Source organism: Maudiozyma barnettii (assembly GCF_903064755.1).
Source record: "Maudiozyma barnettii strain CLIB 1767 genome assembly, contig: KABA2_05, whole genome shotgun sequence".
NCBI classification, from domain to species: domain Eukaryota; kingdom Fungi; phylum Ascomycota; class Saccharomycetes; order Saccharomycetales; family Saccharomycetaceae; genus Maudiozyma; species Maudiozyma barnettii.
This window is the reverse complement of record NW_024545242.1, coordinates 476,522-500,706: the sequence shown is the minus strand read 5'-3', so window position 1 is coordinate 500,706 and position 24,185 is coordinate 476,522. Positions and strand designations below refer to the sequence as shown.

Genomic DNA, 24,185 nt, shown 5'->3' with positions numbered 1-24,185 from the left:
GCGTAAAAAAAACGCAACCCAACTGAATCTAAATATGTGTAGTATGTGCAAAAATTAATTCAAAACTAGAATCTAAATGAAGGGAATAATAGATGATAGTTCTGTTCTACGTAACTTATCTGTCGATTACTTTCATGAAACTCCGTATAGTTCATACAAATCGCTTCCTTTAATAATTTTGTCATTTTCTTAAATTTTTCACCACCCTTTTAAAAACAAATACTTCGTTTAGTTTAACAACTTTGACATGTTTAAGAGAAAAGAAGAAGATAAATAAAAGAAGATAAGATCCCTTATTTTATTGTATATACTTTGTCAATTGCACTCTGCAGTGGACCTCAGTTAAAATAAAAACTCATTATTAAAACTGTGAATATCAGCATGTCCTTCTCTTCCGAACAATTTGTTAGCAAATTGACCAAACTGGAGGATTCTCAGGAATCAATTGCCAGTGCATCTAAATGGCTGTTATCCCAACATAGAGATGCCCCAAAGATTGCAGAATGTTGGAAAACATACATGCTTAGGAACGATATTAATTCAAGGAGAAAATTATTAGGTATTTATGTGGTGAACCACGTTGTACAACAGGCTGCAGGACAAAAGATAGGACATTTCCAAGAGGACTTTAATAAAGTTATAGAGGAAGTATTGACAACAACTTTCCCCGAGTTCTCGAGTGACATAAAGAAGAAGATAGCCAGGGTAGTTAGTATTTGGAAGAGTAGAGGTATCTTTTCTAGACCAACTTTAAATAAAATCTTGGTTAGTTTTGAAAAGAATAAGAATACTAACGACTCTGATAATGTGAAATTACCACCTAAGATAAAGCCTATTGTGGAAACAATTAAGAAGATAGAGAGGACCCAGGTAAATCTACATGCAATGAAGACAAGATTTGATAATTCTGTTAATGAGCTGGATGTTTCTAGTGTAGTGTATGATGAAAATTTTAAGACGATTACCAAAATTTCTAATTTAGCGAAGGATACAATTGCGAGCTCAATCAATGAAAGAAACGGTTTAATAAACTTATTGAGTACAATGATAGAGGAGCAAAATAAATTGATAGTTGAGGAGCAAACTATGGCTAGTGAAATTGATTTTGTTCTCACGGCGAAAGATCCTGCAAACATCAATAATAAGGACAAAACTGACGAAGATATGCTACCTACATATGAAACTGCTGGGGATGATAACTATGACAGTGACAGTGACAGTGACAGTGATAGTGACAGTGAAAACGGAAACGTAGACAATGTAAACAAACAAACCACCTCAAATGATATTTCATTAGATACAGCAAATGCACTTGAACAAATGAATGCATTAGCCCAAGAGAATAAATCAAAGCGAAGCATTGATGAAGTAGAGCGTGACGATAATAGCAATAATGGGGAAGATAAAAACGACGCTAAAAGAGCAAAAGAAGATGATGTTTATGGAGGAGAAGAATACGAGCCTGCCAGTCATGATTCTAACGAAGAAGAGAATGCTACCGATAGTAATAATGTCACCTCCAGTATACAGGATTTGTTAAGTAAACTGGCAAATTAAAATAAAAACGAGCATTCTCTATTATCAAACGAAAGCAGTAATATATACGATTTAAGTCGAATTTGTATAATGTTAATCGATATGATTACGTACACTTCTTGTAAATTATGTTACTCATATGTACCTCGTCAAAACAACAGCAGTCAATCATTATCATTACGTTATTTAGAAAAACAGTTAAATAATTTTATATAGGTACGTACCATCTTCTATCTTTGTAAATCTATTACACTTGATTGTCCTGTCTTGTGACAGTGAAGAATAGCCCATTTACTACCTTTAGAGGCCTCCTTTGATAAGGCATTATATAGACTTGTTGCGAAACTTCTTGGGGCAGAATTATTAGCAGAACCAAACACCCTTCTCAACCATTCTTCCTTTTGATTTAATGAAGTTATAGATATCATCTCTATTGTCTCATCACGTAGAGCATCAATAGCAATGACGGGTGCCATAGATAAGTTATTAATAATAGTTTGCGATGCATTCCTAGCACTATCTTCATAAACCCACTTTTCCCTCTTGCTAGCCTTTTTTGATCTATTAGCCATATTCGGAACATATACGATTTTTTTATTCGATACAACAGATCCGTTCTTTTTGTCATCATAATCACCCTCTTGACTACCACTTGCACTACTTCCATCATCCCATTGATTTTGTTCTTCAAATTTATCACCAATCGGTACTGAATCATTTGTTAAATCCTTATCTGCATTTTCTTGATTATACAGTTGCAAAAATTCTTCAATGTCAACATCAATATCTAACTTACTATTCAACTTCCGTATCTTGAGAGGTTTATATTTTCTTTTGTGGCTGGAATTAGTGTATGATTGTTGCTTAATTAAAATTATCCAATCGGCACCATCTTGTTGTGCGCCAGATATTACATCGTCAACGGTATAACAGTTACGTAGGAAATCAGTTTTAATACCTTGCTTCCACAACATGTTAAGAATAGGAACACCGATAGTATCAAGCAATGAATTAGAGAAACTTGAGATGATAACCTCACATCTACTTGGCTTCCATTCAACAGCTGTATCTTTCAAAAACTTATTTCTCTTCTTATGCTTATTACCAGGTGCAATTTTAAAATAGCTTTGTGCAATACCAAATATAGTCTCCCATGCTAGATTAAAGCCAACAGCTTTTTTCACATTCGATGTTTTCGCTCCTGATGGCCTAGCAAAAAAGGAAATCAGATTATCATAACGACCACCCGCTGCTATTAAGTTCCTGATGGAACCATCATCATATATTGCCTGGAACATAATGCCACCTCTGTAAAAAGAATTATTGTAGCTACTTAGCGGTGATATTACAATGTTTCGGTAAACCTCTAATGGTTTTAAAAAGTTAAGTGTCTTCAAAATGTGTGATAATGAATCATCAATTTTCTTTAAAAAGGGACTATCAACCATAATTTTAGCCAGTCTTCTTTTAGTAGCTTCAAAATCCAACTTGAAGTCAAAAAGTTCAAGATCGTTCAGCGAAGTAGATGAAATATTCAATTGTGCTTTCAGTTCACTCTTCACTTCTTTGAAGGACTTAGCAAATCCAACTTGGGATAACATACGAGATACCAATGCTCTCTGTGCTTTATCTATATTACAGTAATCAAACACAGAATCCAAAATATCAAAATGATTCAAGACAAATACTGTGTTAGTCTTCTCAAATACAGGAAATGCGGTTAAAATTTCATCCACGATTTTGATACTTTCAGCATCATAAAATGATGAATTGGTACTAGAACTTGAGATAATATCGAAGTCAATTTCCCCAAATTTTCTTGGTTCCAAACTAGACTTTGATTGGGCAGGAGGTCTATAGACATATTGCAAACGAAATTGTTTTGTGACACAATTCGGTACCTTCGAGAGATATCTTGCCATGGGGTATGTTAGATCGTACTGTAATTGCAGAACGCTCCCACCATGGTCTAATAATTCGTAAACATTTTGAGCGATATATGTTGGTCCCTTGGGAAATATTCTTGATGGTGAGTTATTTTCAATACCACCGTGTTTTCTGAAAATTTTCACTACTTCTTCTGTCATTTGAGATCTCAAAATTTGAGAAAATGGTGTCTGAGAGTTTTCAACACTATCGAACAAAATATCATTGGTTAAACTGTAAGGTTGATTAAATAAACTTTCACGTACATCCTGTTGCCATGGAGATGATGGGTCTGCTAAACTTTTCAAAGCTTCTTTCAAGGCCTCATCTTGATGTTTGACCGGCAACCAACCACTATTTAGTAATTTTCTTGCTCCTGGTCTCTTATTTGGATCATGGTCCAGTAACAATTTGATTATTTTCTCTTCTATTTTCATTTTATTTCCATCAAACTCGCTTGGGAATTTTATTTCAGGAAGTCTTAGATCTTTCAAAATATTTACCCTTTCCATTCCTGTACTGAAAGAATACACCATTTCAAAGAAAATAATACCCAGAGAATACATATCGATTTTTTCATTATAATTACCTTTACCAGTTAACACTTCTGTAGCCACATACAAAGCTGTACCAATGGCAGATGTTAGATTATCGGTACTACCAGCAACGTTTGCAGAATCCATTTTCAACAGATCAGCTGACTTATGCACATTTTTAGCCAACCCAAAATCACCAATCTTAACATTTCTCGATTCATCGATGAAAATATTCATGGGTTTTAAATCTCTATGAATAATACCTTGGGAATGAATATAACTCAATGCCTCCAGTATTTGACGGAATAATCTCCAATACTCATCCCGTTGTTTAGATAAATTATCCGAATGGATTAAATCATATAATGTACGGTTTTCGCAATATTCCATTTGGATAAACAGTGTACTTTTCTTCTTCTTCTTTTTCTTCTTTGTAGTACTAATCTCATGCTTTATCGGCTCATGCGCCATGTCAAAGTGTATATTCATAGAATATTCATCGTCATCACTCTCGCTCTCACTTTCACTTTCACTCTCGGAGTCGCGTGTACTGTCTCTATCATCTGTTTGATTCGCCGTTGTATTATTTTGTTCACTTGAACTATTGGAAAATACAATATCTGGGTATCCGGAGTTAGATATAAAATCCCAATTACTATTATCTTCATCAATATTCTCTATGCGGTTTCTCATAATATTCGATTGGTTAAAAAGATCATCAGTCTCTAATTCGGAGATGTCTGTACCTTCTTCAGAAAAACTATCATCATCTTCGTCATCTTCATCACTAGATGCTACTGCACTATTGTTTGGTGAATCTTCTTCCAACCATGCTGCGTAATATCTAACAACATATTGGTGGTTCAAACTTGCTAGAAGCATAACTTCACTCAGAATTGTCGAAAGTTTTTCCTCTGTGTGTCTTACTTTCTTAACAGCATAATATCGACTATCAAGAGTATTCCGGGCCTTGACAACTTGACCAAATGCACCTTTACCCAAAACTGCAATTTCCTCAAAGTCCGTGGCATATCTTGATTTGGTATGAGCGTAGGCGGAAGAAAATCGTGATCCAACATTAAAAGATCTTCTTCTCACATTGGAATGCGACAGTCTCCGTGATTCAAATAATTGATCTTCCGAAGATTGTGATATCGAAATTTCAGTTGGATTCTCTTTCAAGAGATTGAATTTTTTAACATCAGGGTCAATATTTGTCCTAAGAAACTTCATTGGAAGTAATTCTAGGATATCTAATCTTCTTTTCGGTTCATTTTCTAACATCTTTTCAAACAAATCGTATAAAGATGTGTCAATATTATTCTCACCCAAGAATTCCTTCGGCGATGAGTAATCTATTACTGTATCAATACCATTTATCATTTGTATGAAAAGTACCCCAGTTAACCAGATATCCGTCATCCTTTGAGGTTTTGAATTTTTTGCTTTTGTTAATTCTGGAGGATCCCAAGTGAAAAATGGTTCATCTACAGGTGACCCATGTTTGTTTGGATATTTAGAGATCATGTTGATAAGATCGTATGCATAATGAGGGTACACTAGTTTAGGTATTGTAGTGCCAAAATCAGAATCCTTGGCTAGCAAGACAGTTTGTGGCGTAATATATCCGTGAAACGTCCCAACTTTATGTAGCGCTTCAATACCTTCCAAGATACGAATCATCCAAACACGAGCTGTAGCTATGTTAACAAAATCAACCGATTGAATAACATCTCCAATTGGGTAAGATACAGAATGTTCCGTTAGTAGTCTAATTTTCCAAACAAAAGAGGCATTATTTCGGCCTAACCTTTCTACGGAGTAAGAATATAACCGTTGTATGTTGTCATGTTTCACTTTCAAAAGTAGTTCTAGAGTCTTCTCGAGGGTAGATATTTCTTTCTTACCATTACTCGTATTAAAGTATGGATTATCTAATTGAACTTCAGTAAGTAAAAAATAGAAATTCTCCATCATTTCTGAAGACATTAAGGAGTTTGCTAATGGGGAATCAGGGGCTATATACGGTTTTACCAAAAATTGATTGGCAAAATTCAATGGATCCGATAATAACTTCGTTGGTTGAGGGTTAACAACAGCTCTAAATTTGAGTAAGGAGTTATTTGGTAACTTGGCCTTTATAACCTTTGGAAATATTATTGCTTCTCCCGATGATACCCATTCTGACGGTGGTAATAAATTCATTTGATTAGTTGGATTGAATAACTGATCATCATCATCTTGTCTTTTCTCTAATTCTTTTTGAACGATCTTATCGATCCTTTCTTGTTCTCTTACTTTCAATTTTTCTACTTGTTCTTCACGTTCTTTCTCGTCTTTCTCCATCTGGGCATTTGATTCTTGTATTCTTTGTAATCGGTCTTCTTCCAGTGACTGATTATTTACCATACCTTGAAACACATCAAGTTTCTCTTGGGTTAAAGAGGCGATATCAAAAATGAACTCCTGACCTCTTGAATCCTTATGTATTTGAGAATATTCCCTTTTCAAAGATTGCAACTGGCTATCCATAATATTATTTACATTTTTAAATATTATATCAGGTTTTGTATGGGGATACATGGGAGTAAGTTCAAAATGTAAAGTTAAGGATGATTGAGCAGGTTCTGTCTCGACCGATTTTAATGATATTTCAAATATAATTTGGGGTTGTTTATCCCAACTGGATTTTTTTTTGGTTAGATCTGTAAAATCATCCATATAAATGGATTTGAGAGCCTCTAGCTCATTACATTGTATCTCATAGTACTCATTGAGAGTGAGGTGACTAAGTGACATTTAATGGGGGAAATAATTGATTTAATTTATACTATTTACTATTGATAAACTAGTACAATTTTGTTATTACTTTTTGTGCTTATAAAAAAAAAATGGATGCTAATGTAAAATGACTGTAAAAAAAATGCGAATAAAAATATAATTATAAATTGGTGGTGATGTAGTATGGTTGACAATGTAAAATTGATTGAATAGGGTATAGTGAACTTATATTTCCTTTATTCTATGGAAATGATTTTACTTTGTTGTGTTATTACTTGTAAGAAGACTAAAGATTCTCTAAATTTTTTTGTTTTGTTATTCTTAAATAGATATTCCGGTGTTTGTACGGCAAAATAACATAAATATTTATTTAAAATAGAATAATAATACAGCAGTTGTTGTAACCACAGTAACTGTCTTTATCATTCATTAACTAAGTAAAGCTATTGAAGAAGACGTCAAAATATATCGATTTATGTAACAGTTTAAAATAATTATCTTGTTTTTACGTTATATGCATGTTTTTATTAACTTTTTAGTTTCTTATACACCAGTGGAGACAGTTTGATCTTCTTCATCGTGAGCAGGTTCCTGTTGTGGGATAGCATCAAATGCAATATCAAAGGTAACTGCAGAGTCGTCGAGTAAAGGCTTGAATGGAACAGGGCTATCAATGGCTGGGAAGTAGACCCTGTATGTGGAATGTGCAATGATATAGCCCAACGCAGAGCCTAATAATACATCTACGAAATGATGTCTATAATCTTGTGTTCTAGATAATGCCACCAAGGATGCACCTATCAATGGTAACATTGCAAGGTATTTCCTCCAAATACCAACTTGAATATGTTCAGTGAGTAACTGACCACATAACCACAAGTATAAATAACCTAGCCCTGCAAAACTTTCACTAGAGTGACCAGATGGCGTTGTTCTAAACCCATCCAAAAGAATACTCTTGTTGTCTGCAGTACACACTTCAGATGCTGTAAGAAGTATATCCACTGGTAAGTTTGGTTTAGGTTGGCAACGATCTAAGAAATCTGGACGTAATCTCCCAATCCAGTTTTTAATATAATTCGTAAACAAACATGTAGTGAACCATGAAAGTAATAGACCTAATAATGAGATGTATAATAGGTACCATCTGTGTCTCTTATCGGCTAGTAAGGCCCATACGATTAGAATAACAATAACTGGAACCAAGAAACTGTAAACGAATAACATTGAGTCATCGACTCTCTGATGTACAGCGTAAGGGTGTGATATTGTTAAATCATTCAAATAAAATTGTCTTTGGAAAGGTTCTTGATAGTATACTGGATAACTTAGAATGACTACAACGATCAATAAAATAACATCTGGAATTCTCCATTTGGGTACTCTGTAAGCAAAACTTCTCTGACTACCACCCAAAGAAAATCTATCGACTGCCATAATTGTTGTTATGAGAAAAATATATTGAACGTTTCGGAATCTTGTCTCTTTCTCTTTGTTTCTCCTGTAGAAGACAAATATTCAGTTAATTTGTTATAGATGAACTATACGATATAAGTAGTATATTCTGAGAAAGTTTTCTTACTGTCAGATATTTATGGGAAGTGTCCTGAGTTGAACTGTTTGTTGTCTTGTATTCTTTTATTTATTAATTTTCGATTTTCTCTGTTTTTAAATTATCAGGCGAGAATGCTTTCACTTTATTTTTTGTTTTGATTAAGTAAAACTGTTGGTTTAGTTGAGTTGAGCGTGGACTCTTGAAACCTTGAGGTTATACATCTATACGTATGTATGTATATATATGGGTATATGTTTTGGGATTGATCATATAAGCTAGTTAATCCATTTTAGATGGGCGGCATCAAATGGTATTTTTGCTCTATTCTCACTGGAAGAAGCGGCACAAAACCAGTTCAAATCTCTTTCTCTTCGTAGTGATAGTAACTGTTCATTCTGTAATCATATATCTCGAAATGGAACTCATTTAATAAACCAAAGACTCAAATATATAATATCCCACATATATATATTGCACCCACCCTTTAATACTTTCATCTATATATAAAACAGATTTTGAGAGTGGCGACGGCGGCAAAAAAAGAATACCATGCGAAACGATTTTTAAGGAACTCCCACTTCTTTATTCCTTTGATTTATCACAACTGAGTATAAAGAAACACGGTTATTAAACGTTTTATTTCAGAATATCCATCAAGGTTGAATCAAACGTTTGAGTAATTATTCTGTTTTTGCAAAAGATTGCTTTCTTTTGATCTTAATTGGTTGATTGAGAAAGTATCTATTCGTGTTTTTTGTTTGGGCGGCTAATTCAGATCAAACACATTAAAAAAGTTAGTATCCCCATAAAAATAATGCCTAACTTCTTTAGAGATTCTACATTGGGCTTTAGACCAAGATCAAATATTTTCAATAAACTAAGAACAAAAGAGCATGACGAGAAAGTTCATGACGATGATGATGTTGATGATAATAATAATAACGCAAAATCTACTGAAAATGATGGAGATTCTTCGATGATGAATTATATGTTCTCCGATGGAGATGATTCGATTCAAACAATCAATCAAACTAAAGTGTCTGAACCAAACAGTTATATTTCTGATAATGTTAAGAAAGTATCAACTAGCACTCCTCGTACTTCGAAGATATCGAAGAACTTAGGGTCAGGAAATAAAGGGATTCAGAGAACAGACAATGAAGAAGATGAAGAGGGCCAGGAGGAAGAAGATTTTGAGATTACGGAGGTTAGAAATATTGATCAGACTTTGTCTCCAAGTTCTACTAAAGTTGAATCTGATATTTTGGAGGGGAAACATCCTAAGGTAACAAAGTCTGATAATGTCGACACTTCTTCCAATGATGTTCTACTAGAGGCATTCACTAATACCCAAAGGATTTGTAGTAATTTAAAGATTGAGTTACAGAAACAACATTCAGAAAATACTAAATTAAAGTCTAAGTTGAATAATTTTGAAAGAGAATCAAAGGACATGCAAGATAAAGTTACAAAATATAAAATGATCCTTAATGGATTACAAGATAAAACAACGGAATTATTTAAGAAAAGGAATTTAGATAATAATAACCTTTCGGAATTAAAAAAATTTCAAGAAGAATTACAACGAAGAATAAATATTTATAAAGAGGAAGTAGTTCAATTGAAATCCCAAATGACTGAATTACAAAAACTTAAACATTCGTTAGAGGGAGAACTAATGAAAAAGGATAAAGACTTGGAATATGTAAGACAAGAGTTGGATGATTGTTCTGGACAGCTCACTGAAGAAAAATTGAAAAATTCGTCGTTATTAGAAGAAATTGTATTAACCAGGAATATGACTTTAGAGTCCTTTGAGAAAAAATTTGAACAATTGCTACTAGAAACGAAAAATTTAACAACTAGTACAGAGGTAACAATTAACGAAAATTTTATAAATCAACATTCCAAATTTGTTGAACAACAAGAGGAATTTTATACCAAATATTCTAAAATAACAACAGATTCCTTGGATAAAAAGTATTTTATCATATTTAAACACCCTTACAAATGAATTACATTTATTTATTTTTTATTTTTTATTTTTACTAACCAAAATGTAATAACGAAATAGATTTGATGAGGATTTGAAAAAAGTATTAGATGAAGAATTATTACAATTTTCTAATTGGTTTGAAAAAATTGATAAATCTTTACTTATAAATTATACTAATTTCGAGAATGAATTAAATTCTTTCCAGACTAAAATCATTGATCAATTAGTTGGTTCCGAGATCAAAAATGATGAAACATTGAATAATATTACTGTTCTTCTTAAAGAGAAATGTCAAAATATCATTAATGAGACCAACACTGAATTGCTGGTAATACATGAAAAATTAGAGGGCTATCAAAAAGAATTAACCAAAGCTAATATATATGAAAATAATATCAGAGAACTTGAAAAACAAATTTCTTCTTTGGAGCAACAAAAAACAGAGAATTTGGTAAATCTTGGTACCCGAAATGCTGAATTGGAAGACCTTAGGGTTCAATTGGAATCCCAATCCATTGAACTTTCCAATACGAGATCTGCTGACTCTGAGTTAACAAGAAAGTTTGAGATGTTAGAAGGTGAATCTGGGAAGTTAAAAATTGAGTGTAAGAAGCTGAATGAAATATTGATTACCGAGAAAGGAAATTTTCAGAACAAGATAGCCGCTCAAGAAGGAATATCCAGTGCGATTAAATCCGAGAATGACTCTTTAAAATCAAGGATTCGAGAGTTGGAAGGAATGAGGAAATCTTATGAAACTGAACAAACATCAAGAATGGATAAATTCCAGAAATTAAATGAACAATTTCAAAAGATGAATGTAGAGATGATTCAACTAAAGGCTCGTGAATTGGAACTTCTCGAGGATAATAAAAATTTGAACAATAAAATAATGGACGATACCGTGGGATACGAAGAATCGTTGAATGAAGTTAATAGCTTGAAGAGACGTATAAGTGATATTGACAATGACAAACAAGAATTATTATCAGAACGACTTGATTTGCAAGATAAATTAGAAGAAATGGAGAGAAATATTGTGTCGTTGGGAAATAAAAACGGTAAATATGATAAAACAATTAAAGAATTGACAAAACAACTTGAAAGAAAAATGACTAAGGAACCCCAGCAACAATTGATAACAGATGATTTAGTTGAACAAATAATTGATACTCCTATCAAGTGTCCCAATAAGCAGCAAGAGAATAAAAAGAAGAAGAGAATCAGCAAGGCCAGGACGGATGTTGTTAATGGTATAAAGGTAAAGAAATCCACAGAAGATGAATTTGATCTTCCTTCGTCACTAAATGATGATTTTGAAATGACTGAGCCATCACCGATCCATTTAAAGCCAGTAAGAACCAAATCAAAGAGGGGATATCAACCAGACCCATCCGTATCTGTTACCAAGAAAAAATTATTGTTAGTAGATCCTCAAGGAAGCACGGATTTTGAAGTAATGAGTAATAATGTGATACCCAAACGAAAGAAGAGAAAGAATTAAAATGAGAAAGAATTATCAATTGATATGTACAAAAAGTATCTTCGTATGTACAGAATAGTATGCTAGTTTTATTAAAAAAGTATTTTCGACTTACTTAAACTTCTTTAAAGCGGTGGTCAACTCGTCCTCCCTAAAATGATGCATTATTTTTACCAAAGAAGATGGGTCACCTTGTTTCTCTATATGTAAGACAGGAATATCAAAGCAATATTCCTTCCACCATTTGGCATCCTTGTTAATATTGATTATTTCCATATTCTGGATTAGTGGTTCCTTCACAAACTCGGGGGACTCTAGTGTATCATTAATAACCTCATGAGCTTCCTCGCATAGACCGCATTGAGGTTTAGAAAATAGGGTTAGCTTGACGTTGGTATAATTACAAACTCTCCGGCTGATGTGGAGAGAACGGTATACAGACTGTATTCTAAGTCTCAATACCGACATTGTTATTAAGTTCACGTCTTTTTTCTCTATGAATATGTCGATATAATCAGCAGCTTCACACATTTTAACCAATCATTCACTTTAACCAATATTTATAACGCTAAGAGCACGACGTTCGGAGTACTGTCGGCCATAGGACAGGAGCAAGCAATCGCGACATAAATTAGGGAGTATCACTACCTCTGGTTTATATGACATTTATAATGTGGACCGGCTATTCATTACCATTACACCGATGTAGTTGTGGAATGACATATTTCTAGGAACCTTTTGTATCTTATATAAGTAGAGGTCTTGCAGTTTATATCGAGTTTATTGTTTTTAGAGGGGGTTTTTTGCATGTGAAAATATTTATTGAAATTCATTAATAAAAGAAGAAGAAACAAATAATCAGTAGACTTAACCAAAACAGATACTGAAATAAAATAAAATATAATATAAAACAGAAAAGAAAAGAATACTTAAAATGGCATTATCACAAGAACAATTGAAATCCATCGAGAACAATATTGTTCAATTATTAAGAGAACATGTTGGTCCTATCATTAAGGAACAATCAGGGAAGTACTTAACGGTATATGACGATAAAGCTAATCAAGTGGATTTAGTGACTAAATCTGACAAGAGTATTGAATTCATTATTAAGGGAAAATTGAAAGAATTATACCCAGATTTCTTGTTTATTGGTGAAGAAGAATATGTGCCCGGTGAAACCGAGATCTCCGATGAACCAACTTTTATCGTCGACCCAATTGATGGTACTACAAACTTCATTCACGGATTTCCTTATAGTTGTTGCTCGATTGGTCTAGCTGTCGGTGGGAAATCAGTGATGGGAGCTATCTTCAATCCACATTTGGATCAATTGTTCCATGCCTCTAAGGGTAATGGTGCATATGTCAACGATCAAAAGATTGATGTAGCAAAGAGACCTCTAACTTTACAAAAATCTGTTGTTGGTTTAGAAGGTGGTGCCGACAGAGCCGATTCACCTGGGAGTAACTTCGATATCAAGATGGCTACTTACAAGAATCTACTGAGTGATAAAGGTGGATTCATCCATGGCTTCAGAAGTTTAGGAAGTGCTGCGATGAACGTCTGCTACACTGCCCTTGGTATATTTGATGCTTATTGGGAAGGTGGCTGCTGGGCATGGGATGTCTGTGCAGGGTGGTGTATCCTGGAGGAATGTGGAGGTACTATGATTGGTGGTAATAAGGGTGACTGGGATATTGGTATTGATAGAAGGGTCTATTTTGCCATCAGGGGTGGCTGTTCCAAGGATGAACAGAAACAGTTCGCTCAAGATTTCTGGAACCAAACCACAGGTGACCTAAAGTATTAAGAATTAGGAATGTAACATAAAAATGTATGTGTATGTGTGTATTGTATCGACCTTCTATCTTGTATACATATATACTTAAATAATATTGCTGTTCCTACTGCTTTTATTAACAAATTTTGAAATTTTCACCTGACTGAAAAATTTCGTGTTTCCAATATTTTAGTTTTTGGCGATGAGGGAGGGAGATATATAAAAGAAACCACCACGACTTTACAATAACATTAGTGCAAACTAAGAAATAGAATTGGACATTTATATTCACTATCAGTGAGCTCTTTGTACCTATTTCAGGTAATTTATTCAAGACGAAAAAAGGAGAAAAGAATAGAAAGATGAACGAAGAGGCAGTCTATTCAGATTCTGGAGAATCCTCAAACGGGCCAACTGCGATCGACGTCAAACTATCCATTGTTACAATCAGACTAACACGTTTTATCCTTGCACATAGCGTGTCTCAAAATACAATTATAAGTAGGGATAAATTGTTGAAAACGTTACGTGAATTATACAAGGAAGAAAATTGCAGGCCTGTTGGGTTTGCTACTATATTTGAACAAGTGAACCAGATGCTATCAGACACTTATGGATATGAATTTCGTGGCATTGAAGCAAAGTCTAAGACTAACAAGGTGAAAGCGCACGATAATAATGGTTCTGGGACTCAGGTCGGTGGAGAATCAGCTATGACTAGCGTCACTGACACAGCATCTGCCTCACTGGGCGCTAAAGCCACACATTTTATTCTGCTGAATAAATTACTCTATATGTCTCATTTTGAGAACTTCAAATTAGACCAAACCATAGCGTTGTATAATGATACGATTGATCAAGATGAATATGTAGGTGACGATATGAGTCGAGGTAATGTGAACACTTTGGAGAGTAGGCTTGGTGTGGACCAAGAGATGGCATTACAAGGGATTACGTGTTTATTCATATGTATTATCCTGTTCTCAAATAATAATATCTTGCACCAGGAAATCATCGTGTATCTGAACAAGTTCGGTATACCTGTAGATGGTACAGAGATCCCCATTATTGGAATGTCATTAGACGATTTTATCAAACACATCGAAAAGAAGGAATATATAGTTAGACTAGAGGAGAAACCTACAGGTAATGACGCCGCTAGTAATACTGTTGGTATCACATTGTACAGGATCGGGAGACGTACCAAATATGAGTTCGATGTATCGTCGTTGGTCCAGATGTTAGAACAAATGATGGGGATTACAGTAGACAGTACATTGTTAGAAGACATCAAAAAGAGTGTTGCTGATGCTTATGATTAAACCCCACAGATGAATCACTTTGAAATACTGACGAACATTGTCCTTATGTATATAGGGATCACCGAATAATCCGATCGTCACCACCTCTGGACTCACCAGTGTGCATTTTAAAACTGATGAAGATAGAGGTCTTTTTAACGGAATTATGCTACTTGATCATTTCAAATCAATCCTTTCCTCTGAAATAGATTCGTTTCCATCCCAATTGTCCATCGTATAAAAAATGCACATTGCAATCAACGAAGTGGTAAGTGAGAAGAGACACTGTTGATATATGAATGAGTTATGCATATCGTTGTCCTTTCACAATGCTTACTACGGACTTTTCTTTGTCAACTCACTCCTCGAGAAACGAAAAAAAAAGAAAAAGTGAAAAATTTTATGTAATCAGAAATCAGAATCGACTCTTTGCATGGGAAACCAAAATAACAAACGAGCTTGTCGGTCTGTATACCTGCCTGTGGGTTGCTGGGCTCGTATATTCTACAACTGGGATTGTTCACTGCCGAAGAAGTCCCCTTACGTCTCTACGTAGTGGACTTTGAATGGACCGATCCATCCCTATTAGCTAACGTAGTTTCTCTCTGGTACCAGGATTGTATTAATATTATTATATATAGACCAATGTATTTGATAGATGAATATTTAAATGCTATATTTGTAAAAAAAAACTTCCGGTTTCCTCTCTTGTATATTTCGTTGTAAACAAAGTACTCGACAACAACAACAAGAAATGAACTCTACAGATTTGATTGCTGTAGTGGTACTCGGTGCTCTGTTCTGGTTATACCGCAACCTTGACTCTATTAAAGAATTTATCAATGATCAATTATATGGCGATGATCCTTCGCTTGGAGTCAACTCCAATGGTACTCGTGATTTAGCAGAAGTTCTTAAGGACAACGATAAGAACTACTTGGTCCTATATGGTTCTCAAACTGGTACAGCAGAGGACTATGCCAAGAAGTTTGGTAAAGAATTGACTGCGAGATTCCAACTTCGTGTCATGGTTGCTGATCTAGAAAACTACGATTTCCATAGTTTGAATGAATTACCTGATAATATGCCTGTAAGTTTCGTGATTTCTACTTATGGTGAAGGTGATTTCCCTGATGGATCTGTCAATTTCGAACAATATTTGAACGAATTAGATCCCGACATGTTAGACAATCTTCGTTTCTCTATCTTTGGTCTAGGTAATACCACTTACGAATTTTTCAACGGTGCTGCACGTAAAGCCTTGGATAAACTTCAAGATGCAGGTGCACGTTTAATTGGTACTCTCGGTGAAGGTGATGATGGTGCTGGGACCACAGATGAGGACTATTTGACTTGGAAAGAAGAGACCATTGAATTATTACAAAATGAATTAGACTTACATGAGGATGAAGATAAACAATTTGAATCCTCATTTGAATATACTGCTTTGATTACAATTGGTAACAGTACTTCATTAGGTGAACCTTCTAAACAATATCTACCAAATGCAACTTTACAATACAATGCTGAAGGTGAACAAAGTGGTCCATTTGATTTGTCACAACCATATGTTGCTCCGATCACTGAAACGAAAGAATTGTTCCAATCTAAGGATAGAAATTGTATCCATACTGAATTTGATATTAGTCGTTCTGAAGTGACTTACCAAACCGGTGATCATTTGGCTATCTGGCCATCTAACTCCGATGAAGCTGTTTCCCAATTCTTACGTGTATTTGAACTTGATTCCGAGACTATCTTTGATTTGAAGGCTAAGGACTCCACTATGAAATTACCATTCTTATGTCCAACCACCATTGGTGCCGTTGTACGTCATTATCTAGAGATTACAGGTCCAATATCAAGACAAACATTGGGTCTTTTGGTTTCATATGCTCCAGAATCGATTAAAGAACATATTGTTACATTGTCCAAAGATAAATCGTTGTTTGCCACTGAAATTCTAGCTTCCAAGTTTAATTTAGCAGATGCTCTATTATCATTGAACCATGGTGAAACTTGGACCGGTGTTCCTTGGTTACTATTGATTGAAATGTTACCAAAATTATCTCCACGTTATTATTCCATCTCTTCTTCAAGTTTATCTGAACCTAACACTATCCATGCCACGTCTATTGTTGAAAACACACCAAACGATATCACTGGTACAAACATAACAGGTGTCACTACCAATTTGTTAAGAAACATTCAAGTTATTAAGAATCACGACGATGCTGCATCTTTACCTGTCCATTACGATCTAGAGGGTCCTCGTGGTCTTTTCGCCAATGGCCAATTACCTATCCATGTGCGTCATTCTACATTCCGTTTGCCAAAGGACATTAGTGCTCCAGTGATCATGATTGGTCCAGGTACTGGTGTTGCTCCATTCCGTGGGTTCGTCAGAGAAAGATGTGCTGAAGTGAAACGTGACGGTGAAGAATGTTTAGAAAAGATGGGTAAGATGGTATTATTCTACGGGTCTCGTGATGATGATGACTATTTGTACCGTAACGAATGGGTTGAATATGCAGCCACATTAGATGCCAAGTTTGAAATCGATGTTGCATTGTCCAGAGTACAAGAACAAAAAGTATATGTTCAACATCGTCTAGCTGAACGTCAAGAGGAGGTAAGTAAATTGTTACAAAATGGTGCATATGTATATGTCTGTGGTGATGCTAAGCGTATGGCTAAGGATGTTCAACATGCCATTGTCAATATCTTATCAGAGAGTAAAGGTCTTACTGAACCAGAAGCTCAAGAAATCGTTAAGGCTATGAAGGTTGCAGGTAAGTACCAGGAAGATATATGGTAATGAAAAATAAAAATAAAAATAAAAATAAAAATAAAATAAAATAAAATAATAATAATAATAAAATAATAGATATATTTTGATGCTAGAATGTATGTATATATATGTATATATCTATATATATGTTGTATGTGTATTGTCATAGTAATAGATGAACCATAGTTCGAATATATAGTAAAGTTAACATCGATAGTATGTATAGTAGTAACACAATGAGAAACAGATAGGGCAGATCGTTGACGAATCCCAAAACTGATTGTCGCCACGATGATTCCGACTTGTTATTTTCTGTGGTATCCCATTCTGCCTTTTCGAGGTCGATAAACTCATCTTCTGTGTCAGACATATATTCTGATTTTGTATTATGGTTTTTGCGTTTTTGCTAGCCTGTTTGCTTGCTTATTTGTTTTCTATACTGTGGACATAGAGAAAACGACTGCTTTTATAGACGTTTGCAAATGGGTACGTAAGGCAAACAAAATACCACCGTCAGTTAAAAAAATCCAGATGTTCGTGTCCATAACCTTATATATATATATATATATATATATTTAGAAAGATAATTGTAGATGAGTACAATAAACATTCTAGCCGTCGATGTTTATATTCCCCTAGGTATGCACGTGTGGCTTGCTCAATAAAAGTGTGTCTTGTGTCTCTACTCGATTTGGTCTGTTTCCCCTTTGAAGAATCACAAAACGACTCGCGGTGAGGGCTCTGCTCTGCCGGGGAAAGTGAGAGCGCCAGCGCCATTTTTTCAAGATTTTTCAAGATTTTTCAGTAATTTTCATTGTTTGGCACTCACTCAGAGAGTGCCAACAACCCAGAGAGGTAGACAGTCAGCCAACAAACTGCCTTCTCTTCTTGGTCTTCTCTGTGCATTGGGGGGTTATGTAATAATAGACCACACAATATCTATTGTATTCTCAAAACGACCGATATAGTAGCGGAAGAACACGGTGATGGTGATGATGATCGTGATGGCCTGTTTAAATAATGAGGACTTTTCTTCTATATTTAGTACGCTCTGCGCCTACTAAGTTACGGAAATAACTGTATTTGGATACTTGCATATATACACATAGGAAGTTAAATAGAGAGATAGAAAATAGTTATATACATCTATATAGGGGCGGCTCGCACTAGATGTTGTACGTAGGTATGTGTATGTTGTTGATGATAGATTTAAACTTTTTCATTTATTTATTTTGTTTATTTTACATACAACGGGGCTTAACGTTTCTTGAAAAATCCATCGATGGCACCTTTACCAACTGTAACTTTTTTCTTGGTAACGTTTTTCTTAGTGATTGGAGGTTTCTTAATCTTGTTATTACCAGCATCATTGACAGTTGAACCATTGGATAATCCTACTTGCATAGCGCTCTGTGCCAACAATTTACGTTCTTGTTCACTGACTGCGGTTGACTCTTTATATTTTTCTATCTTGGTGAAACATTTTTTGATGGTTAGAACCTCTGATTCATCACTAACAGTTATTACAGTGATAGTATCTTCTTGTGTCAATGCGTGATATATTCTTTGAGGTAATAAAGATATTAATAACTGACAACATCTAATGATTTTCATGCAATTTTGGAGATCGCCAGGCCACTGACTTGGTATTGGAATTGATTTGGGAAATGATGAATACATTTTACAAATTTTTTGGTTGATTAAATGTTTTAAGATAGATAATAAAGTAACTTTATAATACGATTCATCACACTCAGTGATTTGTTCACTTATTGAACATAACTTACTCTCTATAATTGACGTCGGTATCTCGTTCCATTCGGGACTGTCTTGTTCTATCAACATATCTTGATAATCTCTAATAGTCAGAAATCTATCACTCTCACCGGTATTTTTGCTTTGTATTGAAGATGGTGTTGTATTGGTCAGGTAATCTTTCTCATTTGATGTCATGGAATCCCTTTGTGCTTTGCAATACGCTGAAATTAGACTGTATGTGATATCGTACGTTAGTAGCAATTTTAGCGTATCCTGAGATAGAACCAACCCATCCTGACGAGATTCTGAATTGAAGACAAACACAGATCTTGCAGAAGTCACCTCTTGTGGCGATGTGTCCTTAGAGGTAACAAGACGACGTGGGCCCGAACGGCTTGCATCCACTAGATATTTGCTACGGAATGTATATTGATCAAAATAGTATACTTTGTCATTATTTATTAACAATTGAAGAGATGGTTTTCCTGAGGTCAACGATGGATGGTACAATGATAGTGTTCTGGTCTTCACAGGCGGCGTCGTGATCGTGGATGTTGCCGCATTGAAATCCTCGGGTAATAGTAATATTTGCTGATAATCCTCTGGATTATTACTCATTGTGTGGTATATATTGATGTAATTTCTGATCCTTTTAAATGGTAGCTATATCGATAGGATATAATATCAAGGAATCACCGTGTTTATCTCTCTATATTCTATATGTTTGGCGTTCCATTTCTTATTCATCATCGTGCAAGATTTAAAAACGCGTCTTACTTATTTCTTCTACACTTTTTAGGATAAAATTTCAATTTTTTGACATATTTACATTAAAAATGATTATATAACTATAATAGCAATTTTATTTATATTATTTATTCATGTGTATTACCATCAAAATTAGAGGACAAGGAACTATTTATAATATCCATGTTCTTTCAAATATTGTAAGACTACATTACGATCTCTTTCTACCCATTGAGCCTTGGCTTTAATGGTATCCAATGATTGTGCTAACCCTTGATCGAACCCTTTAGTTGATTTGTTTTCATAGAATTGTTTAATTTCTTCAATCTTATCAAATGAAGTGAAACCTGAAGTAGAAATTGAGACAATAGATCCTAACATTGACAGACCAGGTGGTAACTTGGTACTCAATTTTTCCCAATTATCTTGAGTCCATCCCCATAAGGCACTAATACCATTGACGTCACCTCTTAAGCCGTGCATAGGAATATGAATATCTTGATTCAATATAGTTCCTTTATCATCCATTAAATAACTTAATGTTCTATTGATTAATTCAATATCTTCAAATCTACCTAAAGTTCTTAATGCAGCTAATTTTTCATCAGAAGACACAGGATTCAAATACAATTGATATATCTTTTCATAATTGTCCTTGCCACCAATTCTTGCTGCAGTATTAAATACAATTGGTTTGATTAGTGCAGGGATTGCAGATTTATCACCTTCCACATATTTATTAAACATATCGATGGCAATTTTCTCCATTTGTGGTTCTCTAGCGGCACATGCAGCACCAAAAAGTGAAACTTTCAAACTTTGGGTAGCAAAGGAATCTGTGGGTTCAATTTTCCATCCCAATTCCTTTAATTTATTTTTTACAAGATCATTGGTAAAATTGTTCAAGGCAGCTTGAACTTCTTTTGGTTCAAAGATCCACGTAGATTTCAATGAAGAAATACTATTCAAAATTTGTTCCCAAACGACAAAAGAGGATTCATTTTTCCAATTGGATATCAAGTTGAAAAAATTGGTTGTTGAAGAATAACCAGAAGCAGCCAGGGCTTTAGAATCAGCAACAAGACCTGTACGATCTTCAACGGATAATAAATTGGCTTGTTTACCTAACTTTATCCATCTTTCGTCACTGTATGACGTAATGTAGATACCAGATTGATCACCATTAACTTTCAAGAAATCATTATCCTTAAGTTCAATTGTCTTAGATCTTTCGTTCAATACAATGTCGTTGTCAACCCCATTGGCAGTCTTCAAAGCTAAGAATACTGGATATAAAGTTTCGTCTTCAATTGGTTCAACGTCACCAGTTGATAAATAACGGTTTTGTTTAAAAGTAATCTTATTACCATTTTCTTCTACTGAAATGATTGGGAAACCAACTTGTTTAGTCCAAACATTCATTACTGAACTAACATCTTTACCTGAGGCTTCGGACAAAGAGTTCCACAAATCTTCAGTCTTTGCATTACCGTATTTAAATTTTTGTAAATATTGAGAAACACCCTTAATGAAGACATCCTCACCTAACCATTTAGAAATCATCCTTAACAATGAAGACCCCTTAGAATAAGAAATCGCATCAAAGATTTGATTAATTTCATCAGCTCTCTTGACAGGGATTTCAATTGGGTGAGATGATCTCAGGGAGTCTAAAGCTAAAGCACCTTGCAATGTATCAGTTACATATTGTTCCCAAACCTTCCATTCTGGTTGAAATTCATTACAAGAATACCATGACATCCAAGTGGCAAACCCTTCATTCAACCATAAACCTTCCCACCAATCCATGGTCACTAAGTTACCAAACCATTGATGAGCTAACTCGTGTTGAACTACTTCAGCAACACGTTGAACTCTACCTAATGTGGAATGATCCTTGTCTAATAATAGATCAACCACTCTATAGGTAACTAAACCCCAATTTTCCATTGCACCAGCAGAGAATTCATGAATGGCAACGTTATCCATTTTTGGTAAAGGATATTTAATACCGAAAGAAGTTTCAAAAAATGCCAAGGTCTTTGCAGTTAAGTCAGCAGCAAATTGGCCATCCTTTTCGTTACCTGGTGTAGCATAAACTCTAATTGGGATACGGAAATCATTATTTTCAACGTATTTTAATTCGGCCACAATAAAAGCAACTAGATAAGTTGACATCTTTGGACTAGTATTAAAATGAGTAATTTTCTTACCATCAGTAATCATTTCATCTTTAACATCCATATTAGATAGATGAGTCAAATGAGATTCAGATACTAAGGTTATGTCGAAAGTTGCCTTTAAATTTGGTTCATCAAAACATGGGAATGCTCTTCTTGCATCGGTAGGTTCCATTTGGGTGGTTGCCATATATTTGGTTTCACCAGTCAATTTATCTTCATATTTAGCTCTATAGAACCCAGCCATGTTATCATTCAAAATACCAGTAAATTTAATCTCTAATGTTGCTTTCTCCTTTGTGGCGAAAGTTCCTTTAGGGAACCCAAATTCAGTGGTCTGAATATCGGTGTTAGTGTTAAAAGAAGTAGCATCGATACCATCAACATTTGCAGAATGAATATCGATATCTAAACTATTTAACTTGACAGTATCGACATTTTTCTCATTAACTTTTAAATCAATCTTAACAATACCTTTGAATTTGAAAGTGTCGAAATTTGGTTCAATTTGAAGATGGTAATGGAGTGGAGAGACATTAGTTGGTAATATTTCACGGTTTATAGTGGTACTGGACATAATATGTAGAAAACACAAGAATTAATTGTTAGTAAACTGAGAGTTAAAAATGTAATGTACCTTTCAACTTAATTTTCCAAAATAGAGAGTTAAACAGAACAGAAAAGGGCTATAATTCCTCAAGTATATGTATGTCTACAAATTTATTTCCTTGGATAGTGATAAACTGTTACTGGTCGTTTTAACACGTGTGCATTATTGTAGTTGCAATTGTCTTTATCTTATCAATAAAAAAAATATTATTACACAAAACTCCCCTTATCCATTTTCTCCTTTTTTTCGCTATCTTTGGCTTCCCTCATACTATTATATTATAATATTTGATAATATACAACACAAATGAAAGGGAAAGGGTGGCAATAGTATAACAGACTGTTTCCAAATGGTGCCTTACATCAGGAGAGTATTCTCTCATATCATTGGAATTGTCTTGTTGCCTCTCTTTAGATATCAAGTTCAGGAAATAAAATTATCATTTGATGGGCTTTATAAGTAAAAACAAAAAAGAATAACATACAATACGCCAGATAAAAAGGGTACCGCTAATAAAGAAGCAAGTTTCATGTTTGCTGTTTGAATCTATACCAGTGGATATCCTGTTTGTGTATATTGTCTGTGTCTTTATTTATCAACTTTTTGGTAGTCTCAATAATAGTGATACATACTTTTCAATTAGGTGCTTCGCGACTTTCTCACATTTAGAACATGAATGTGTCGTTTCCGTAAAGAGAGATCTTCTTAACGCAACATTAAACAATTTATTCTTAAATGCGGAAGTAGTTCTTTTAGTTATAATATTATTCTTAGAAACATTTGATAGTTCTCTTATTGAATATTGTAGTTGGAACGTTGAAGGACGCTTAATTAAATATGCAATTAGTGATGTCCTTCCAGTAGCTATTCTTGCACTAGAGGGTACCGATCTCAAAAGGAACATCTTTATGAACAATTTTGGAAGCTTATTGCAGGTTAGTCACTAAACTATGTACAAGTGAGATTAAAGTGCAAACAGTCTGGAAATGTTTCGTTATGGATTCTTATACTCTTGCCTCTGTTGTAGAAGAAGTTGTACAATATTAACGTTAAATCGGCTTCTCGGTGAATTTTTAACATTTTTCAACACTTTCACAATTAATAAAACTGAAATGAACCTTTTTTTTAAAAACGAAATGAGAAATAGTTTATGATGATTCGTTCAAAAACCGTTAGTGTGTATTTATGTGCTTCAGCTTGGA

General features: G+C 34.4%; 10 protein-coding genes across 10 annotated transcripts; 5 read left to right on the top strand and 5 right to left on the bottom strand.

The window, feature by feature from the left end:
* Positions 1–381: 381 nt before the first annotated feature.
* Positions 382–1,557, top strand: RTT103 (Rtt103p; the record flags this gene model as incomplete). Its single annotated transcript, XM_041550862.1, has 1 exon — positions 382–1,557. One exon carries the CDS (start codon positions 382–384, stop codon positions 1,555–1,557), a length of 1,176 nt encoding a protein of 391 aa, XP_041406796.1.
* A 209-nt stretch (positions 1,558–1,766) lies between these two features.
* On the bottom strand, positions 1,767–6,797 carry GCN2 (serine/threonine-protein kinase GCN2; the record flags this gene model as incomplete). Its single annotated transcript, XM_041550861.1, has 1 exon — positions 1,767–6,797. The coding sequence occupies one exon, from the start codon at positions 6,795–6,797 to the stop codon at positions 1,767–1,769; it is 5,031 nt and encodes a 1,676-aa protein (XP_041406795.1).
* Positions 6,798–7,322: 525 nt separating this feature from the next.
* Positions 7,323–8,216, bottom strand: DPP1 (bifunctional diacylglycerol diphosphate phosphatase/phosphatidate phosphatase; the record flags this gene model as incomplete). The annotated part of the gene is made up of 1 exon (XM_041550860.1): positions 7,323–8,216. One exon carries the CDS (start codon positions 8,214–8,216, stop codon positions 7,323–7,325), a length of 894 nt encoding a protein of 297 aa, XP_041406794.1.
* A 932-nt stretch (positions 8,217–9,148) lies between these two features.
* On the top strand, positions 9,149–11,834 carry ZIP1 (Zip1p; the record flags this gene model as incomplete). The annotated part of the gene is made up of 2 exons (XM_041550859.1): positions 9,149–10,314; positions 10,409–11,834. The coding sequence occupies 2 exons, from the start codon at positions 9,149–9,151 to the stop codon at positions 11,832–11,834; spliced, it is 2,592 nt and encodes an 863-aa protein (XP_041406793.1).
* Positions 11,835–11,924: 90 nt separating this feature from the next.
* Positions 11,925–12,344, bottom strand: MGP12 (Mgp12p; the record flags this gene model as incomplete). Its single annotated transcript, XM_041550858.1, has 1 exon — positions 11,925–12,344. One exon carries the CDS (start codon positions 12,342–12,344, stop codon positions 11,925–11,927), a length of 420 nt encoding a protein of 139 aa, XP_041406792.1.
* Positions 12,345–12,747: 403 nt separating this feature from the next.
* Positions 12,748–13,626, top strand: INM2 (inositol monophosphate 1-phosphatase INM2; the record flags this gene model as incomplete). Its single annotated transcript, XM_041550857.1, has 1 exon — positions 12,748–13,626. One exon carries the CDS (start codon positions 12,748–12,750, stop codon positions 13,624–13,626), a length of 879 nt encoding a protein of 292 aa, XP_041406791.1.
* Positions 13,627–13,958: 332 nt separating this feature from the next.
* On the top strand, positions 13,959–14,918 carry NSE3 (Smc5-Smc6 complex subunit NSE3; the record flags this gene model as incomplete). Its single annotated transcript, XM_041550856.1, has 1 exon — positions 13,959–14,918. One exon carries the CDS (start codon positions 13,959–13,961, stop codon positions 14,916–14,918), a length of 960 nt encoding a protein of 319 aa, XP_041406790.1.
* Positions 14,919–15,651: 733 nt separating this feature from the next.
* Positions 15,652–17,715, top strand: KABA2_05S04840 (NADPH cytochrome P450 oxidoreductase family protein; the record flags this gene model as incomplete). Its single annotated transcript, XM_041550855.1, has 1 exon — positions 15,652–17,715. One exon carries the CDS (start codon positions 15,652–15,654, stop codon positions 17,713–17,715), a length of 2,064 nt encoding a protein of 687 aa, XP_041406789.1.
* A 1,230-nt stretch (positions 17,716–18,945) lies between these two features.
* On the bottom strand, positions 18,946–20,064 carry RNH202 (Rnh202p; the record flags this gene model as incomplete). The annotated part of the gene is made up of 1 exon (XM_041550854.1): positions 18,946–20,064. The coding sequence occupies one exon, from the start codon at positions 20,062–20,064 to the stop codon at positions 18,946–18,948; it is 1,119 nt and encodes a 372-aa protein (XP_041406788.1).
* A 297-nt stretch (positions 20,065–20,361) lies between these two features.
* APE2 (metallo-aminopeptidase) lies at positions 20,362–23,887 on the bottom strand (the record flags this gene model as incomplete). Its single annotated transcript, XM_041550853.1, has 2 exons — positions 20,362–22,942; positions 23,616–23,887. 2 exons carry the CDS (start codon positions 23,885–23,887, stop codon positions 20,362–20,364), a joined length of 2,853 nt encoding a protein of 950 aa, XP_041406787.1.
* Between the last annotated feature and the right edge of the window lie 298 nt (positions 23,888–24,185).